The sequence below is a fragment of the Camponotus floridanus genome, unplaced genomic scaffold, assembly GCF_003227725.1.
Source record: "Camponotus floridanus strain SB8 unplaced genomic scaffold, Cflo_v7.5 scaffold24, whole genome shotgun sequence".
In the NCBI taxonomy this organism is placed as follows: Eukaryota; Metazoa; Arthropoda; class Insecta; order Hymenoptera; family Formicidae; genus Camponotus; species Camponotus floridanus.
The window spans coordinates 1,964,725-1,984,540 of record NW_020229370.1 but is presented as its reverse complement, the minus strand read 5'-3'; the positions used below and the strand labels follow the sequence as shown (position 1 = coordinate 1,984,540).

General features: G+C 33.4%; 4 protein-coding genes across 6 annotated transcripts in view; 1 reads left to right on the top strand and 3 right to left on the bottom strand.

Annotated features, from left to right (window-relative positions):
• LOC105256970 (3-hydroxy-3-methylglutaryl-coenzyme A reductase) overlaps positions 1–6,991 on the bottom strand; it is a 28,580-nt gene extending 21,589 nt beyond the window's left edge. For both annotated transcript variants that reach the window (XM_011267283.3, XM_011267287.3), the window contains exon 1: positions 6,810–6,991. The gene's annotated coding sequence lies outside the window, so the exon portion shown is untranslated. The remainder of the gene's footprint in view (positions 1–6,809) is intronic.
• Positions 6,992–7,738: 747 nt separating this feature from the next.
• Positions 7,739–8,844, bottom strand: LOC105256971 (BLOC-1-related complex subunit 8 homolog). Its single transcript, XM_011267288.3, has 2 exons — positions 8,416–8,844; positions 7,739–8,337 (listed from the first exon to the last, which is right to left on the bottom strand). The coding sequence occupies exons 1-2, from the start codon at positions 8,468–8,470 to the stop codon at positions 7,868–7,870; spliced, it is 525 nt and encodes a 174-aa protein (XP_011265590.1). The 5' UTR covers positions 8,471–8,844; the 3' UTR covers positions 7,739–7,867.
• A 135-nt stretch (positions 8,845–8,979) lies between these two features.
• On the top strand, positions 8,980–10,818 carry LOC105256972 (translocon-associated protein subunit beta). Of its 2 annotated transcripts, none has more exons than XM_011267290.3 (4): positions 8,980–9,154; positions 9,407–9,553; positions 9,815–10,129; positions 10,607–10,817. In XM_011267290.3, the coding sequence occupies exons 2-4, from the start codon at positions 9,410–9,412 to the stop codon at positions 10,721–10,723; spliced, it is 576 nt and encodes a 191-aa protein (XP_011265592.1). In that variant the 5' UTR covers positions 8,980–9,154; positions 9,407–9,409; the 3' UTR covers positions 10,724–10,817. The 2 variants fall into 2 exon arrangements, with proteins under 2 accessions (XP_011265592.1, XP_011265593.1); XM_011267291.3 differs by lacking the exon at positions 8,980–9,154 and adding an exon at positions 9,191–9,252 and having other exon boundaries at positions 10,607–10,818.
• Positions 10,819–11,417: 599 nt separating this feature from the next.
• On the bottom strand, positions 11,418–18,816 carry LOC105256973 (nuclear pore membrane glycoprotein 210). The gene is made up of 9 exons (XM_011267292.3): positions 18,578–18,816; positions 17,054–18,274; positions 13,572–16,911; positions 13,214–13,466; positions 12,891–13,132; positions 12,544–12,693; positions 12,333–12,456; positions 12,194–12,250; positions 11,418–12,098 (listed from the first exon to the last, which is right to left on the bottom strand). The coding sequence occupies exons 1-9, from the start codon at positions 18,757–18,759 to the stop codon at positions 11,905–11,907; spliced, it is 5,763 nt and encodes a 1,920-aa protein (XP_011265594.1). The 5' UTR covers positions 18,760–18,816; the 3' UTR covers positions 11,418–11,904.
• Between the last annotated feature and the right edge of the window lie 1,000 nt (positions 18,817–19,816).

The following is a 19,816-nucleotide window of genomic DNA, read 5'->3' as shown; positions in this document are numbered from 1 at the left end:
GTTATAGTAAGATGCCTGCTCAAATTTCGTAAAAAAAAATTTCCAGATTTTTCAGATATTTTATTCAAAATTTTAGATAAAGAGAATTTTTTTAAAGATTTTTTTACGCAGCTTTATAAAACAAGCAGCTTTAATTTTTTTATTGTATACGTATTTTGTATGCGTGTTTTAAATGCTTTTCATCCGTACGAAGAAAAAAGAGAGCCATTTATATTTCAAAGTTAAATTTAAAAATGTACTATGAAAATGCTAATTAGCTCTTGATAATATTTAAAGATAAATATTTTTCGTATACAACACTTATATGTATTGCATATTCAATAACATAATATTTTGTAATAATATGTAATACATATTCTACAAAATGTAATACATATTCTACAAAATGTAATACATATTCTACAATATATATTGTAAAAAATACGCATATATATTGTAAAAAATATTGCAAATTCTATATTCTATTAAGACATTAAATATATGATATAAGATATAAATAAAAAGATAGACATATATATTTATAACATATTTTAAATACATATAATTCACAAAATTAAAACTAAACTAACAGTCAATCAATAAATTGCCAATTTCTTTCAATATAAGAGCAAAATGATTAAAAAATGGTTTTTTAAATAATTTCCTTAATTCTAATAAAATTTAACGAGTATTCTCTGATTTTTTCGGATATAAAAAAAATTCATGAAAATTTCAAGTTCTCCATTTCCAAGGGAAATAGGTATCCCATATATCTAATCGTCGCACAAGTCTGGAGAGAATTACAAAATTCCCAAATAGCAAGCATACGTCATTTTAACGTTTCAAATTGGTCATTCACTTCTATTCTTGACGTCACGAATTGACGTTAAGTGACGTCAAGTGACGTCAAGTGACGTTAAGTGACGTTAAATGATGGATTCTTGACGTCATAACATGTACCGCATTTTGACGTCATAAAATGTACTATATTTTGATGTCTTTTTCTTAGCATAATAATATATAATAGTGTTATCGAATAAAGCACTCTCTAAAAGTGAATCTAAAAGTGTATTATCACTGAAAAACAGTAAATAGCCACTGATTACAGCAGTTGTAAGTACAGCACTGTAAATCAGTGATATTTTATTGAAAGAATCAGTTAATAATTTTGATTATTTCAATCAGTAATATCTCAGTAATATTTCTCAATATCAGTAATATTTCTTTCGTTATTGCCAGTAATATTAAACTACAATTCATCTCTCTATCTATTTCATAAATATAATATAAATATAATAAATATAAAAATAAATAAATATATATAGATATAAATAAATATATATAAAATTAAATAAATATATATAGATATAAATAAATATATATAAAATTAAATAAATATATATAAAATTTTATTTTATTTATATTAATTTAATTACATGTATATTGAACTTGTTATTTTAAAAAGATAACAAACGAATAATTTTCATTAAATAGCCAGACATTTATTTGTCCGACTTATAAGATCGATTTAATCTCTGAAGCCTCTCTATTGAGATTGTATCAGAAATTAAATCGAAGTAATATTTCTAATTTTATCTGTCACTCTTTGTGAACTTTATATAATTTTTATGACTAAAATTAAATACGAAAGAGATAGCGATTATAGCAGTAAACAAACGAACTAGCAATTACTGTGAAGCTTTTACAGTGAATTTTACTTTAATAATTGTTAAAGTCTGATCGCGAAAGTCATGTTATATAAAAAATTTTAAAAGATTTTTTTATGGGATCAATGTACTAATGACATTAATAATAAAATAATCACTTCATAACTGAAAAATGATGTCAAAATAATGTTATATCAAGATATATCAATATAAAGTCAACAAATGTAACAAATCAGTCATTTTGATGACATATGACCAAAAATGACCAGGAACATCAAAATAATGTGTGCTTGCTACCTAGATTGAACTATTCAGCGAGACTGCAGAGAAAATATTATTACAGATAATAACAACTTGTTTCGCAATCAGTCTCACTTAGATGCTAAAATTAAATCAATGAGAAAGAGAAAAATGTGCTCTTGTTCGCCAAATCTATCTATAATCGTTTTTCTCGATCTCAAAAATTTCATAAATCATTAATGCATTTCTACAGTAAGTTTACGTTTCGTACGTGCCATCTATTCACGTTCATTCTTATGTTCTTTGAAGCCGAATATATTTTTGTCGGAAATTTCTGCTTCGTCGAGCATTTGATTGGAATATAAGTAGGAAGTCATAATAAAGCGAATGAAAGTATATAGATACGTTTGATGAAATCACAATTGTTCGTGCTGCTCGTGTCATCATTCATTCCGATCATTCGCTGCTCTCTTTTTTAGATTATATATTAACGATGCAGTACGTCATTGTATAATTTCGATTGTAAAAAAATAATAATTCAATTGTTTGTGGTGATCATTTCGCAATCATTTTCAAAAGAAAAAGATGTTAATTTTTAACTTTTATCGTAAACAAATCTTTATAATTTTTTTTTACTCTGAGAACAAACGTCATATATTGACAATCGTTCTAAAGAGTAAAAAAGATTATAAAATTTTATTGTCAATTGTTTTAAAGGAGCAAAAAAGATTATAAAATTGGAATGCTTATAATAAAAGTTAAAAACACCTTTTTCTGTTTAAAGTAATTCGAAGATATACTGATGACATTAATATATTAATATAATTTATATAACTTATATTACAAATATATTTAAAATCAATTTTGCAAGTCATGGTTCAAAGTATTTACAAGTCATGGTCAAAAGTATTTATAATTTTCATTTTTAATTTTAATTTATTCTATCAGATTATTTATGGTTTAAAAATAATATATTTCAAGATATATTAAAAAAATTCCTGAAGATATATTCATTAAATATAAATTTAAAAAAATTATTGTTAATTAATATTGATTTTCTGGTTGATTCTTTTTATCAATCATTTCTTTAACTTAAAAATTGAAATTGTAAAGAAACCTATTTAGTTTTCTTTATAATTTTTTTTTATTTATGTATTTATATATTCGTTATTTATGTATTTATATATAAGTTTTGATAACATCTTATATATCTATTTAAGTTTTTCATGAGCAACATCTACATAGATAAATATATATCACAAATTGCTGAATTAAGTAAGTTGATTACATAAAACGCATCTGATTTCTTTAAAGATTACATGTATTATATATTATTACTAAAATATTTAAATTTATAAAACTTTTTCAGGGATTTTCCAGATATTTTTGTTCACATTTTCGAGCAAAGTTAGAATATATTGAAATTAAAATTTAAAATTAATTTAATCCTTTTTTAATCGTATTAGATTTTTATCTACTATATATATTTATTATATTATTATCTACTATAAATATTTTTTTATTCGTATTTTACTCGATATTGAAAAAATTCAAAACTTCCCAAAGTTTCAAACATTTAAAAAAAGAGATTAACATGGCTAATCGGCGGATTCCTGAGCGTTCATAAAATAAAGGAAATATTGAATAAAATAAAATAAATATTTAAACAAAAATTCTCCAAGAAAAAATCTATCCTGCATATTTCTTGATTTTTTCAGATGAAAAAATTCTCTGGCAATTTTAGATTCTGTCAGATTTTTTCATTTAATGTGAAAAGACATAAAATATCACAAAATTACTATTTTGATGTTTTCAAAAGTCTGCAGTTTTTAAAATAATTGTATATGAGCAATGCCGATGTATGTTGTAATCATAAATTATAATCATTATTTATATTCAATATTACTTGTTAAATATTTCGCTTTTTTTCGCTTTTATTTAGTTTATATATATTTGAGGGAGATAAATCACTTATGTATTCTGAAATCGTTATTATACGTGTGCGTATTTAATTTAAATAGTGACAGGGAAAAAATAGCTAAACGTAAATGTCAAACAAATCAAGCTGATAAATTTATCCGTTGTACACGAAAATTACTCAATTTTGTGCAATCAATTCTTTCCGTGAAAATAAGGAGAAAGAAACGTTACATACTTGAATGTTACATCGAGATAAAGGTCAGAGTAATAAAATGTAATAAGTGCATTATAGAGGAAACAATCAATGTATACATGTATGTACAATGTCAAAATAAAAATTTGTATACGTGAAAATACTATACATCTTCCAAAAGTCCAAGAACAATCAAATATCTCAAAAACAAAAAATTTTTGAAAAAAATGTTTCAGACAAAAGTTTCAAGATTTTAAAAGTTCTATTGAATGGTCCCCGGGTAGATTGTCATGATGAGTCCCTAGTCAAGCCCGAATGAAGGAGGAGGGCGCCAATCTTAGGCTAACAATCCAGTTCCGTAAAAAACTACTTGTTGAGAAGACCAAAGAAAATGTAGCTGAACAGTCATAGCGGCAACGATTTGGCAAGAATAGGGACGAATGATTTAGTAGTAACGCGTTGGAAGAAGGATGTCGAGCGAAATCTGTGCTGTTTGCAGATTTCCAACTAGAGACGGAAGACTTGACACTAAGGCCGGAATTCATATCCGATCTTATATTTAAGATTGTCTTAAGCTTTCATTCCACCAATCAATGGCTGCATTGTAGCTATTTGATTGGTTAAATGAATTCTTAAGATGATCTTAAATATAAGACCGGACTATGAATTCCGGCCTAAAGATTCCTGGGAGCGTATTCCATGACAAGCCAAGACCCATTCCGGGTTTTAGCGCTATAATGATGATGATTAAATGGTTATATCTGTTTTATCTTGAGTGGAGAGATCAAAGTCATTTGACAAAGTCAATTCGACTTTGTTTTTTTTAAATAGAACTCCCTATTTTTCATTGCATAAGCTTAAAGAGCTTTCAAAGTACTATAAGAAAGTATTTTTTTTGTTAATTTCTTATTTTTACAAACCATAAAATATCTATAAAATCTCATATATCTAAAATATCATAAACCGTAAAATACTCATTTTTCGATAATATTACCTCAATACTTTTATGCACAAAATAATGAAACGAATCAATTGGTGTCCACATAGTAACAAACCACATAATTATTTTCAGAAAAATATCTATAACTGTTAATGCAAATTACATACTTTTTTTAAAACTAGAATTTTTTTTCTTGAAACTATAATTTAAGCTCGTTACATAATAAAACTTTTTTTCACGGGAAGAATTATGCGAAATTTATATATATACATACACATTATCATATAGTAAATTTATCTAATATAATGATTACGAACAAAATTAAAATGATTATATAATTTAGGATCAGTCTCCTTCATCCATGTGTGTGTAAGACGTTAACATTCTTGCAATGCAGTGCGATTTCTTCCGCAAGACGCATGCAGCATACTTATTGGATGCAAAAAAATTTCATGGAAATCCCAGAGCGAGAACGAGAGAAAAAATTCTAAGAAAAGATTTGGGCCGCGGATGACGCAACATATTCTCATATTCACTTCATATTGACAATAATGGAGTGATTCACTTGTGTACTGACGTCGTTAGATCATAGCCTGTGCACGTAAATGATTTAACGTAAATGATAACACGAAAACAGGGTTAAATGGTAGTAAATTTGTTTCTGGTCATATTTATGTATCGCTTCCTTCGTAACAAAAATAAAAGTCGCGTTAAAAAAATTTCACAGGTCATTGTTATTTTTCCAATATCCCGGTTCTTTCTATCACTATTTAAATAGCATGAATTTATATACCTAGATATTTATTGCATCTTAAATTAGTTGATTAATTTTTATTTTTAATTATTTTGGTTATATTTTTTTCGTGTAAATTCCTAAACACAGAGTTTTTTGTACCTTTATCATCGGTTTAAACGTTGTCTTTTCATTTACGCATACGTGACGAAAGTGTGTTTGCCCAATTGCTTCCCGTCACACTTTCTAGAGAACACAAATTAGTAACGTACCATTAAAGTTATGCATGAAAAATATATGTATATGCGTATGTAATCGAATCGGTGAGCAGCGTAATAATAGATGCGATACGTTCAACGAAATTTCTATTGTTAGTTAACACGTGACTAGACTCATATCTAGAATCGGTTATTATGGTCACTTCAAACATCACGAAAATTGCAGAGCTACGAATTAATTCAAGCACGAACTGTTGAAATTTGTTTGATGGAAACATAATAAAGATGAATAAACATGAATAAAGATAAATTAATTAACTTCATTACTTTGTAAAATAAAATTTCGAGAAAAAAACCAATTATACAATTATCAATTTCAATCTTTGTTAATAAAATAAAAATAATAAAAACTGTTCCAAATAAATTTATGCGTGTGCAATGACATTTAATAAATAAAATGATTTCAAAAAATCAAAAAACATATATATATATATATATATATATATATCATGTAGAAAATCATGTAGAAAAATGTCAGAAAGCTGCACGATGATACTTGCATCATTATTAATCATTACATAATTATTAATCATTAAGACGCGAGAAAAAATTATTTTTAAATTTGAGCGTCATGCCACTAGTAAGTGACGAATCTAAATTTGTATCAGGAAGGCTCGAAAAAGGAAATGCGAATGCGCTTCGAGAGATACCTGTCAAAATATGCACCTATCGAAAAATTTAAAAAACTATAACCGTGCGAACATATTTCGCGTTTGCCGCACGCATTAGCGCGTGAATCATATCTTTACAAAATGCATAAAGTGGATAAATGGACCCTCTGATGACCCGTATCACACATATATCATTCGCAAGAACATAACCTATATAAGTGAAAGCGAGCATGTCATAGATAACTTACTGTTTAATACGGTAAATGCGGATGATACCACCAAGAAGACATCGTCCTCGCCACCCCTTTGATACATTGATTAAATTAACCTTTATATCATTTCGGCGTCACTCGATTACACCTTTGTTGCACGCACACTACTACATAATGCAGAACCAATGCAGACGATGGACTATGTGGTGCACTGGTGCACAGCTTCCTCGCGACATCTGCAGGACATTTTGGAAATACGTTGCGTTATTTATTGACCGCGAATCTCTGTTGTACCGAATATAATTACCTTTGTCACAATTGATCTCGATTTTAAATCACTCGCAGGTGATTAATAATGTCATAATTCTATCTTCAATTGCACATAATTATATATCTCTAGTCCATGAAAAATTTGCTTCGATCAAAAGGCCGTATTTAAAAATTATAAATTACACATTCATTGTCATTTTTAAAATTTTTTTACACCAATGATCATTTTCTGAAAAATTGTATGATCCTTTTTTTTATATAATCTAAAAGTGAAATAAAATATTATTTATAAAATATTTGAGGTAATATATGTAGAAAAAAAAACTGCAGTATTGTCAATTACTGATATGATAATTTTTCATTATTTAATATTAATTCAAATATATTTAAAATATTAAAATTGAAATATACACATATATATATATATATATATATATATATATATATATATCCATAAGATCCAAAAAGATTGCAAAAACATTGCATGGAAACATTGCAATGCAATGTTAATACAAGCTTCTGTGTTATATAGGTAAATATAAATTCATGAAAAGTAAATATATATATATATATATATATTCGTATATATAATAGTAAATATATCATACAGTTGTAAGACTGAAAGAATCATTGCAATTATAATAACAAAATAAGAAGTTGAGAATATTTATATTGTTATACTTATATATTATACACATTATATTACTGTAGCATTTCATACGTATATATATCCAATTATATATGTGTAATTATGTATAAAACTCGTGTATTATAGCGAATGGAATATCACAGAAAACTAAACGTCGTTATAGTAACGTATACTTTTAATTATGAATGGTAGCCGATTTTTGTACTTCACCAGAATGTCTGGCATGATTCATCATCGACTCTACGCGATTCGCTGTCTCACGCACGACATCGGATATCTCGTCCGGCAAATGATCCAATGTTGGGATATGTGCTGATAATCGTTTATAGACAGAATCTCTGTTGCCATCTTTTTTGTGTCGTCTCTGTTCCTCATACTTGAGCTGTTGCTTGAAGAATATCGCATTTTTTATAAACTCCAGAGTATTCTCAAAGCTTTTCCCAGCACCTTGCATGGTCTTGATGGCACTGACAGCATATTCCACATCGTAGCATCTGCCTAGTAATTGTTGTTGCAATGCTAACACTTCCACTCGTTTCTCCACCATTGGCGGCAACGCTTTCCTCACATGTTCCTGTAGCCTGTAAAAAGCGAGTGACGGCTCGTTGGCGACAATGTGCATGTTCTCTGATATGCGTTCAGTCGCTGTAACACAAAACAAAATAAATATATCAAAAAGAGCATGTAAAGTAAATTTAAAAATTTTCTAAATACAATGCTAACCTTTTTTAACTTTTGTCTCCAATTCTTGATCAGGTTGATATACTTTTGCCGCCATTATTTCTACTGTTGTATTAAATAATGCCACAATTTTAAGCGTTACAGAGGATTAATTTGACATTTTATAACATAAAAATTACTTCAATTTATCAATCGCCGGTATTTTTGTCACATTCCTCTCAAATATATTATATTTCTTCTTTTTATAATACAGTGCATTATTCTCCCCTTCTTTTATCCCAATTGTTTTTCTGATTCTGATAAATTCAAGCTTTAAACACAGATGAAAATATCGTTTCGTACTTTCCTTTCGCATGAATCAAACAGCTGTCACGACGATCAGCTGATCGTTGACAGCTTTGGCTACGTTCCAGCTGACGATCGTAACACTCGCGAGTAGTATCTCTGTCTTTGGTTAACTTTCGATGAACAACAAGGATGAAATAATCTCAAGAACATTGCGATGGCCAAGTGGAACATAATCTTTGATGGTTACCGCCATCTCGGCTTTTACAGCGCGTACCGGAAATAGCGGTATGTGTACGCGGATTTATCATTCGTGTCGGAAACGTGGCAGCGAATGGAGCGCTGTTGGCACTTATCGCGTGTATTTCCCCTTCTCCCGAGCTTTTTCATATGGATTCGAGAAACACGAGACACGATTTTGTACGTCGAAGATTGTGAAGACGAGTGACGATAATAATCATCGCGGTCACATCGGGCATTCCTCGTACAAAAAAACGTGAGTTTTTCATTTATTTCTCATACAATTGTAAACATATTCTCACATTCGTGGTACGTAAATACAAGTGCTTTTCTGTGAACTGGGCAAATCACTTGGTAATGTAATTTTCAAAATTGATGGATAAATTAACATAAGGTTGACATAAAGTAACGATTATAAATTAACCGGTCGATTCATATGCGTTAATAGTGTCGTATAACGAAAATTGATAATGAGTAATAATTAATGAAGTCTTTTTTAATCTTGCAGAAAATGAAGTGGCACATCTTACTTGCAGCTTTCGCTATGTTATGCATAGCTGCATATGCAGAGGAGGAGGAAAAGGCCGCTAGATTATTAGTCTCTAAACAGATACTCAACAAATATCTAGTAGAAAATATGGATATAGTTATTAAGGTAAAGAAAAATATTATTATATCATATAAGTATTGTATCTCTCATATTTGACATTTCAAATATTCATAGAAAGTATCTTATTAATATTCTTTTAATTCCTTCAAATATTTATAGAAAGTATCTTATTAATATTCTTTTAATGACTTTTCTATAATAGAGATTTTTTGTATCATTAAAATATATTACACATACTCAATGGTTATTCTATATCCTTCATTGAAACATTGGATAAATCTTTTTTTATAAAAACAAAATTTACAGTATACTATTTACAATACTGGTAATGTGGCTGCATCTGAAGTCGAGATCACGGATAATTCATTTCACCCAGACCACTTTACTCACGTGAGCGGCGAATTAAATGCTAGGATCGATAATGTGCCACCTTACACAAATGTGAGCCACACTGTGGTTGTGAGGCCACGTAAATCTGGATATTTCAATTTTACCTCGGCTGAAGTTTTGTATCGCCGCTTTCAAGAGGCTCCTAGATTACAAGTGGCTGTAAGCAGCGAACCTGGCGAAGGACTCATTGTGGCATACAGAGACTATGATAAGCAGTTTTCATCTCATGTGGTAAGTACAATGTACATTGCAAGTACAGATTCTTATAATGAAGGATTATAAAATTCTGTGAAGGAATAATAACTATTCTTCTAACTATTCTTACTTTAAATTTGAAAGAAAAAAAATTTATTAGAAAGTAATAAAGTAGAAAACTTTTATATATTGCAGTATATGTATAGATTATATGTTCTAGATGATTTACATTTCTATATTTTATTCTTCATCATTTTATAAGCCTTGATTCTTAACTTTATTTCCTTTCCATTAAGATTATTATAAATTATTTCTACATTATATAGAGCGCTTGTCACATATACATGTATATATATATAGTTGCATTGTTTTCTTTGTAACTTACAATAATTATATTCGATAGAAAATCTTATGCAATCTAAATTAAATAGATCCATCCATTTTTTCATTTATGTACCTTAATTAAAAAGTCATTTTGTCAACATAATCATGTTCTGTTGTATCTCGTTGTAGGTCGATTGGGCCGCATTCGCTGTAATGACTCTACCTTCTCTGCTTATTCCATTTGCCTTATGGTACTCGAGTAAATGTAAATACGAGAAATTATTGAAGAACACAAAGAAGCACTAATCATATTTTAAATATTAGTTTTTTTCAAGAATACTTCTAGGTTATTTTATATAAATTATATAAATTTTCCCATGTCATTGTAAGGAACACGACTGTTTCGCGCTACGTACATCTACTTTTGTAATAAATGCTATTGTTTATCAAAAATCGCGTTTTTTTAATTCAACATGAAATATATCCTTAATTATTAGACTATACATGTATCCTATGAATATTCATATATCACAGTTTCTAATAGAATATATGTAAAAAAATAAGATTTTTCTAAGATGACGTGTACGTCAAACAATAATGAGTTTACTGTTATTTTATTTATAAAATAAACAAAAATATAGCTTTTTGTAGGACTAGAAACTGTACATATCATTACTAAAATGAACGTGGCACACTTAAATTGTATACTGTGATAATGTTAACAAACGGATAATTACAAATACAAATAATTATATTCGTATTATACGCACGCACGCATAATTATTACTGAATCATACAATTATATATGTACATCGTATGTATATCGTCACTGTACATATATATATGTATATACAATATTATTGTATTATCATACAATATTATACAATACTAATATATATGTAGATATTATATAATCTGCTGCACTAAGCAACAATACAAATTTTATGAAAAATTGAAAAATTTCTTTTTTACGAGAAGCCAAAAAATTTGTATAATTTTGTATAATAAATAAACGATTTTTTATAACAAAACAATAGTTTTGATTTTAAGGCACGATTTTGCGACGATTGCGCATTTATTACGAATGAAGATAATTTAACTGAAATATCAAATCTTACGTGTAATCGTCAGCCGTTTTATGTTTTAATGAATGTAACAAATTAAGTATTTTAATTGAAATATTGAACGTTTCTTAATATCGGAGCAGACGTTTTTTTAACGAATCTTTGTCGATAATTTAACTATCTAGTATATATTCGTTTTTACGCCAAATAGTATAATACTATTCGATTCTTTCATATATCTCTTCTTTTTACGTATAGCATGTCGAAAAAACGCGGATTCATGTTTTAATGAATCTAACGAATTAAGTATTCTAATTGAAATATTGAACATTTCTTAATATCGGTGCAAATATTTTTTTAACGAATCTTTGTCAATAATTTAAACATTTAATATACATTCGTTTTATGCCGAATAGCATAATACTATTTGATTCTTTCTGGCATATACGTCCTTCTAGCGTATGCCGAAGGCGTGCCGAAACAACGCGGATCACCGTAAACAGGCGATTCGAATGCTGAGAATGGTCTCAATGGCGAAGTTGACGGTCTGCCAGTCGAAGTGGGAGTCGTACATGGACCACTAATCGTCTTCTTCAACATTGGTGGAGATTTATCAGCTGTAAAAAGAACATATTGTCATTGTTACAAATATTGTAAAGATACTAAAGCAAACATTGGATAGAGTTAAGTGCGCATTTGAAAAAACACATACCAAAAATGCTTCTGTTCCTGACTGCTAAATCAATACTCGCCACTCTATGTTTCCACACTGAAAAACATACAAATCACGTTATTAATATTGATATTTTTTACTAAATTAATCATATACGAATTGAAGAATTTAATCTTACTATAGAAAATTGTAATCACAATAATAGCGAACGTTCCGAGTGTATATCTGTGGAAATATATATAATTCACCCATTGCACTCCAGACATAGGGATAAAGTGATATCTCGACACGCGAATATGCAGCTAAAAAGAAATAATATCATAATAATAATTATATCTTTGCGATATAAAAAATATATTTATAAATATATACGTGCAGCGTTTACTTACAGATACATTTTGTTTGGTCAAATCATTTGCAATGAACACTCTTTGTCCTTGAATTTCATCCTGATTATTCATTAAACGTAGTTTATATTGTATTGTAGATTTGAAGACATATTGTTGCGAGATGACAACTACACCATCTGGTACATCAATCTAATGAAAAAAAATAATATCTCATAAAATACACAGAGACGAGACACAAATTTTAAGTTTTTCTTAACAAGCATAATCTCGATTAAAAATGAGAAATGAGATTACAAGATTTACCAATAATTGTTGTATAAGGCATTATTTAATTATGTACAAGCTTTAGCAAAGTAAATACATGCTTTCACATAAAAATTACTTACAGTGAGATGTTGTAACACTGATGGCAATCCATATACTTCAAACGTCGTTAATGGCGCGCTGTGACTTTGAGCGGTAACGAATACGATTTCCTTGGCATCAACATATACAGGTGGTAAATAAATGAGTTCTAAAGCCACCGATTCGATATCTCGACTTCGAGCACTAATTTGGATACGGCTATCTAATACACTAGCAGCTATAGTAGGAGAGGCCATCGATACGATGTCGCAGTAATAAAAGCCTGATGATGAGAGAAAGAGAGATAAAGTTATTATAACCGTTGCTTATTTTTTATTACTATAAAAATAATTGAACAACCAACCTGTCACGATATCGAAACGTGGCTTCACGAGGAACAGATCACGTACGTCGAACGACAAAGACGAGACAAATTGCACGTTGCATGTATAGGGAAACGCGTTCAACGCGAATGATGATAATGTACGGCAACCACCTAGACCTCTCGCCAACACATTATTCTCCTTGATCTCCTCATCTTTGTTCTTCAACACGAGCGGTACGCTAAAAACTTCTGTACCAGTGATATTCCTTCCTCTCAGAGGAACGATAGATACCTATATGTGTAAAAAAATCAATGTTACAATTTCTTTTTTCTCTTTCATACGTAAAAAAAACATAATGTTTCAAAACTATTATACTTTTCTGTCATTTATAATTACCCGTGAAATTGGTAAAATATTGACTTCTATCTCACTCTGCACGTGCGTTGCGAGGCTGTGCTTTATAATGGCCTGACCGACATTTCGCGCACGACCTATACCAGTGATAGGATCCACCAATAATACTTCAGGCGCGGATGACTGCCAATATCCCGGATCCCCGTCGGCCGAGAGAAGCGGCATAGAAAAGCATACTACATCGCCAACGGTCAAAGTCGTCCTTGTCGGGAACACGACGTCGCCGATCATCATGTGAACGTAATCGAACATTCCGTTAGGATATTTCTCGTTAAAGACTTTTACAATCAGCTCGCCATTCTCCAGGAAATTCGCGGTGATGATGCTGTCGCTCGACGTGGAGAACGATGCTAAATCGGCGCGATTCAGCGTAGCCTTGACATTGACCTCGGCGGCGTGAAATCTATTCCCTACATTATCGTAGTACTCGACGATGTACTCCAGTTTCATTCCCTTCGGTAACATATTCAGCTCCTCGCCGTTCCGTATACGCAGCTTGGACTTCAAAGAGAGCATCATGTAGTGAATAGGCTTGACCTCGACGAGAACCGTCAACGACTGTCTCAAGCTGTACGCTTCCGTATTCGTAACGGTGACGATCGTATCTCGACCGAGATTCTCGCCGGATCTCACGACTCCATTTTTGTCCACGGTCACGGTGGACTTGGAGGTGGACGTTAAGGCGCGTGATGCGACATTTTCCGTGAATCTATCATCATGGGTACTTGACAGAATCTCGTAAGTTGTCGTACCATGTTTGTCCCGATTCGTTTGCAGTCGCAGGGCGGAATTCGGCGACATTAATATCGGCGAGCTCGCCGTTGCTGGGTCAATCAAGCGCAATTCCTCAAAGATCTCGATCTTTACAAACGTGGTGTAAGTGATGTCGCTCTTGCTGGAAAGTACGTTGCACGGTACGGTGACATTCAGGTGGATCGTCGCCACGCCCGGATTCACGGCACGTGCCCTCAGGGACACTTGATTCTGATATCGGACGTTGATGCCGGTTCCTTCGTACATGTTGTGTAAAGTAAGCAGACTAGGATCGCTCGACGACCAGGCGAAGCTCAACGGCAGATGCATAGAACCGATGATGAGCGGCGTCAAATAATCGGGAATACCAAACGCCCAAATGGGAAACATCGCTCCCACTTTCACTCGGTTCACAGGAGTTGAGATCTTCACTCCCTCGAGATGTAGTACATGTATGTCGGCGCGAGCCTCCGAATAGACTACCACGTTGCCCTTGGCGTCAAGTCCGATGGCGCGGACGCGAATCCGCGTCCGACCCGCCGACTTCCCCTCGAGGATCCCGTTGTGAGGATCGACGCGTAGAATATCGCCGCTTTCCGTCGAATATTCAATCTCGGCGTTTGGCGGACCGCCGATGGTCTGCAGCTGATAAATGGTGCCGATTAATATCGTCAGATTTCTCGGTTGTATTCGAAGCGGCAGAAACACCTGCACGGTGATTGTTTCGCTTCGTATTTCGCGATCGCCTTTCTTCACGAAGGTCAGCTGACTCTCGCCCTCTGATACACCATGAATTTTGTAGAATATTTGCTCGTAAGGCGCAGTAACCTGTTCGTTGACGGGCAACTGCTCGACCAAGATGTACTCGTTGTCGAGCTCTACGCGAAAATCTAGCGCGTCAAGAGACGGCAGCCTCACGACGTGGTCGTTGGTATCGTACAGCCTCAGTGTGGCTGTCACGCACTTTCCCTTCTCGATCTTATTGACGATTTCGACTTCAATCGTCGCAAGTTGTTGCACCTCCAAGTACACCTCCGCCGTTTTCGAGGGTAGGCAGAGGTCTACCAACGTCATGTGAAGCACGCCTGGTCTCCTCGGCGTCACGCTAATCGTTCTTGTCGCGTCCATGTACCGGACATCCGCTATTTCCTTTGAACTGAGGACGAATTCATAATAACCAGAGCCTTGGCTGACTTGCAAGTACGATTTCATGCTTGAATCATTCAGAATCATCAATTTGTTGGGGCTAACGATAGTGTCATTCACCAGAACTGTCTCTATAGAAGCCTCTATCAGCGGAGTCTCCACCCCACCTCTCTCGTTTTCAATGGAAAACGGTGGCCATTCCGGTGTGATCTTGAATCTATTAAGAACGAATTTTTGATAACCAGTGACAGTTGCGAATATCGTAAGAGTACCGTGATGCTTCTTGAAGATGATATTCTGATAGTGAGCCTTTGGCAAAACCACATTCGCATCCGTCCAAATCTCCTCTATCGTGCCGGAGGGATATTCCACGAGGCCACTACCAGATGGCTTCAGGTTCCACTCGACGTTCAAGCTCGTGATATTGTCAAATTGCTTGCCGTCCTCGTCCTTGACGATTACGGAGATTGTTAGGAGTTTGTCACTGTGTGCGATTATCTTATCTGTACTTTGGCTAATCGGACAGTTTTCATTGTCCATGAATGTCGGCCGCAAATAGATGTATCTAGGCTTGCCGCAAACAATTACGATTGTTCCCGACGCGTGAGTACGTCGACAGTTTGCAAGCAAAGGCACATTCGATACCGTATATGTCAGCGTCGTTTCGCCCAATGCCTTGCAAATTACCTTGAAGACAGCTCTATCGAATGGCTCGTTTAACGAATCCTCGTACTCCGCTACTTCGACAATCTGCTCATTTGAGAGATGTATCTCCCGCGAATAATCTTGAGATTTATTCGTCCATGGGAGCGGTCCGCCTTTAAACACCACGTTCCTCGAGGATCCCACGGACAGTAGAGTTTCCTTACTGTCCGGATGTATCGCTACGAGAGGCTCATATGCTGATATAGTAACATTATCCATCAATAAACGATCGATCGCATTATTGTCGTTCATATTGTAGGCCACGGTCACGTCAGACGTCCCGATACAGCGATAATTGACAACAGTTATCACGGCACACGCAGCACCAATTGGCTGCACGTTTTTATCGTATGTCCGTACAAAATTCTCATCCGGAATATAAATCTCGAAATTGACATCCTTGCAATCGCTGAAGGGTATTTCTTTAACATCGGTCCCGTTGATCAGTTTCCCGAATAACGCGACATGCAGGTGAATCGGCTCTCCTATAGCCGCTTCCATGTTATATTCGATAATTTTCAATCTCGAAGGAGATAATACATATATCTTTGCTGTGTCCCTATTGTATTGATTCCTCGCCATCGCGACAGCCACTTCCGCTGTACCCGCCGATAGTATTCTAATACCGCCGTTTTGTGAGACAGTAACTATTGATGGTTGTCTGCTGGACCAGACATATGAGCCATCTCCTCCATTCGCTCTTAACATTATATCAAACCTAGAATAAGAAATAATAATAAAGTAAAGGCCACTTTTTCTGCTGTAATTTACAATTACAAATTAACAGTTTTAGAAATATATTTATTAAATAAGCATTTTTTAAATATTAATGTTTGAACAATATCAAAGTATTAGCTCACCTGGATTTGTTAACGACGTCCCATGGAACAGCTAAGACTCGAGGTTGAATTACAACCGGTGTATGTATCGTGAGTTCGGTTTTAGTAGATGGTTGCAGTACGAACTCGATCCTCTTCCCACGTTTGTCGATTATACCTCGCAACGTCGCTTCCACGATCGTTATTCCGCAAGTGATTGGTACTACGACGGCATAAGTGCCATTTTGCGTGATCGATTTTGGTTCCAAATACTGCTCGTCAATTTTGATGGAAACTTCCACACCCTTCCCAATATGAAATTTGTGATCTTTGTTATCATATAGATCAACAATAATTTCGTGAGTGTGACCTAATACTAATCCCCAGTTTCTGTTTGGCAGAACAGAAAGAGAAATATAAGCCACCTCTTGTACGTTAACTGTAGCGGAAGGTAGAATGACGGGATATTCCTCGCGAACATTCTTATCATGTAAGTATACCTTCGTACGACCAGTATTAACACCATAAGCGAAATCACGATCGCTATCAATCTCCAATATATCGAAATTCTCGGCTTCCAGGTAATACTGGTTCGAGGGCAGACTAATTTCCTCCAAACGTCCTTGACGAGTATGCATTATTTTGTATTTAAAGGTGTCATAAGTCATTATCGTTATTTCCGACGGAATAATGATTAAATTAGCAATGACAATTAGTTCAAGTTCTATAGAAGGAACGTGCTTGTATTCAGAATGTGGCAATTTAACAGATACTTTGGCAGTACCAGTCCTAACACCTTCTATCAGAACAATATGACCCCTCTTGCCGATACTATCTAATGCAGCTACACTAGCGGGTCTTTCATATTGCGACTCTTCATATGTCATAAAGCGTAGCACATTACTTGATTTGTTATCAGATAATATACGTTTGTCAGCATCACCAATAGCCCATAGAAATTCTATACCAGCTAGAGTTGTAAATTCATTTCCCTGTTCATCATAAGCTCGTACCTCGAATGCTTCAGGTATATCTTCAATGTATAATTCTTTGGTGGTAGTAGTGAGATTTAAGGAAAAAATTGCATCCACTATAACATCGCATCTTAGAAAGTGACGGGTACTGACATCTTCTGCCAAAACAATCACGGTATTCCTCGTTAACTCTCTCGTTATGGTTTGAATCAGCACCGCTGATGAACATGTTCTGTCAAAATTCTCATTTATGGGAATCAGTTGTATAACATCCAGACGTGAGGTTGACCTGAGGATGATATAAATGAAAAGTTGTGATATTAATAAAATAATTTCAAAGTAATCTTCTCGCAACACGTAATTTATTGTTCGTAAACATGTATATTTTACTAAAGTGACTTGAAAATTCTCGAAAACGCAAGCATTTGGAATTAATCGATGGGGTTATGGTGTCACCGGTAACGTACCATGAAGAATAAAAAATTTACACTCCCTAACTAAGATAAAGACCTCGTACAAGCTTCGCACGATGAAAATCTAGCGATGGTGAGTCGCAGCATCGCTCGTTAACGTATAAAGAAAAAATAATTACCATTTATAGCAACCACCATCGGTCACCTCCAGAGTGAAATTTACCGCAAAGTTGTTGAAGACGGGTAACAAAACTCGGGGCACATTTAGTTTATGTGTCGCAGAAGTTGTTGCGGAGCGAATTAGAGTGATGAAGCCGACGAGTAACACGATTCTCGCGAATGTTTTCGTTTCGAGAAGCATGTTGTCCGCGTGTTGGCGCAATTTTGTGGTCGCTGGCCGCTGGTCACTCTTGAACCACATGACATTTTCAAATGGTCGGGTTTAATTCATCCGGGATAATTTATTAGACGTTATGGACCAATCACAGCCATTCTTCTGAAGAATAAATAGTTACATTCTTCAAAAGAATAGCTGGGATTGGTCAATGACGTCTAGTAAACTATTCCGGAGCCATTAAAAAAAAACGCCAATAGAATTGTTTCAAATGTGAGAAACATCGATGTATCGACCGAATGGGAGTGTCTCGTTTGACCACGTTGCGATTGACCACAGCCAATTATATCGACCTGTGCCTAGGGTAACCAGCAACGATTAACCAACCAGGGAGTTCTATTTTGAATTGGCCAATTGGCGACGTGGTCAATCGGGTGCCACCCGACCGAATGTATGCCTATCGATATTCTATGGCTTGAAATAATTGTGTTGCATAAATGACAAATAACAAATAGAAATGAAAAATAAATAATTCAATTATTTCGCTGTTAAAATTTATAAATAAAACATTTCCTGAATGATATATATATGAATCGCTTTTTTATTGCTGAATATTTGATGAGAAATGTTTTTAGTCCAGATGACATAAAATAAAAGGAGACAGAAATCCACTCAAGAATATATGCGTCTTTTTCTAATTTTGACTTTTATAAAATAGTGGATTTTGTTCTTTTCTTGCACCAACATTATTTTGGATTTAAACGAGACTTAAATATATGTCTATCTTTATCTTTCTTTCTAAATAAATAGAGGGCATTTTCCAGCTAGCGACACAGTGAATCATTTCATCCTTGTTTACATTCGGCAACCAACAAAGATGAAATGATAAGGTGCAATTTCATTGTCGCTAAAAAGTAGCGTCAACCATTGGTTAAACAATGAAGGTGCAATTTCATTGACGCTAAAAAGTAGCGTCAACCATTGGTTCTTTGTTCAACCAATGGTTGACGCTACTTTTTAGCGTCAATGAAATTGCACCTTGAAGCAACTACTTAAAGGTGCCTTTACATGGGAGCGTTTTAGC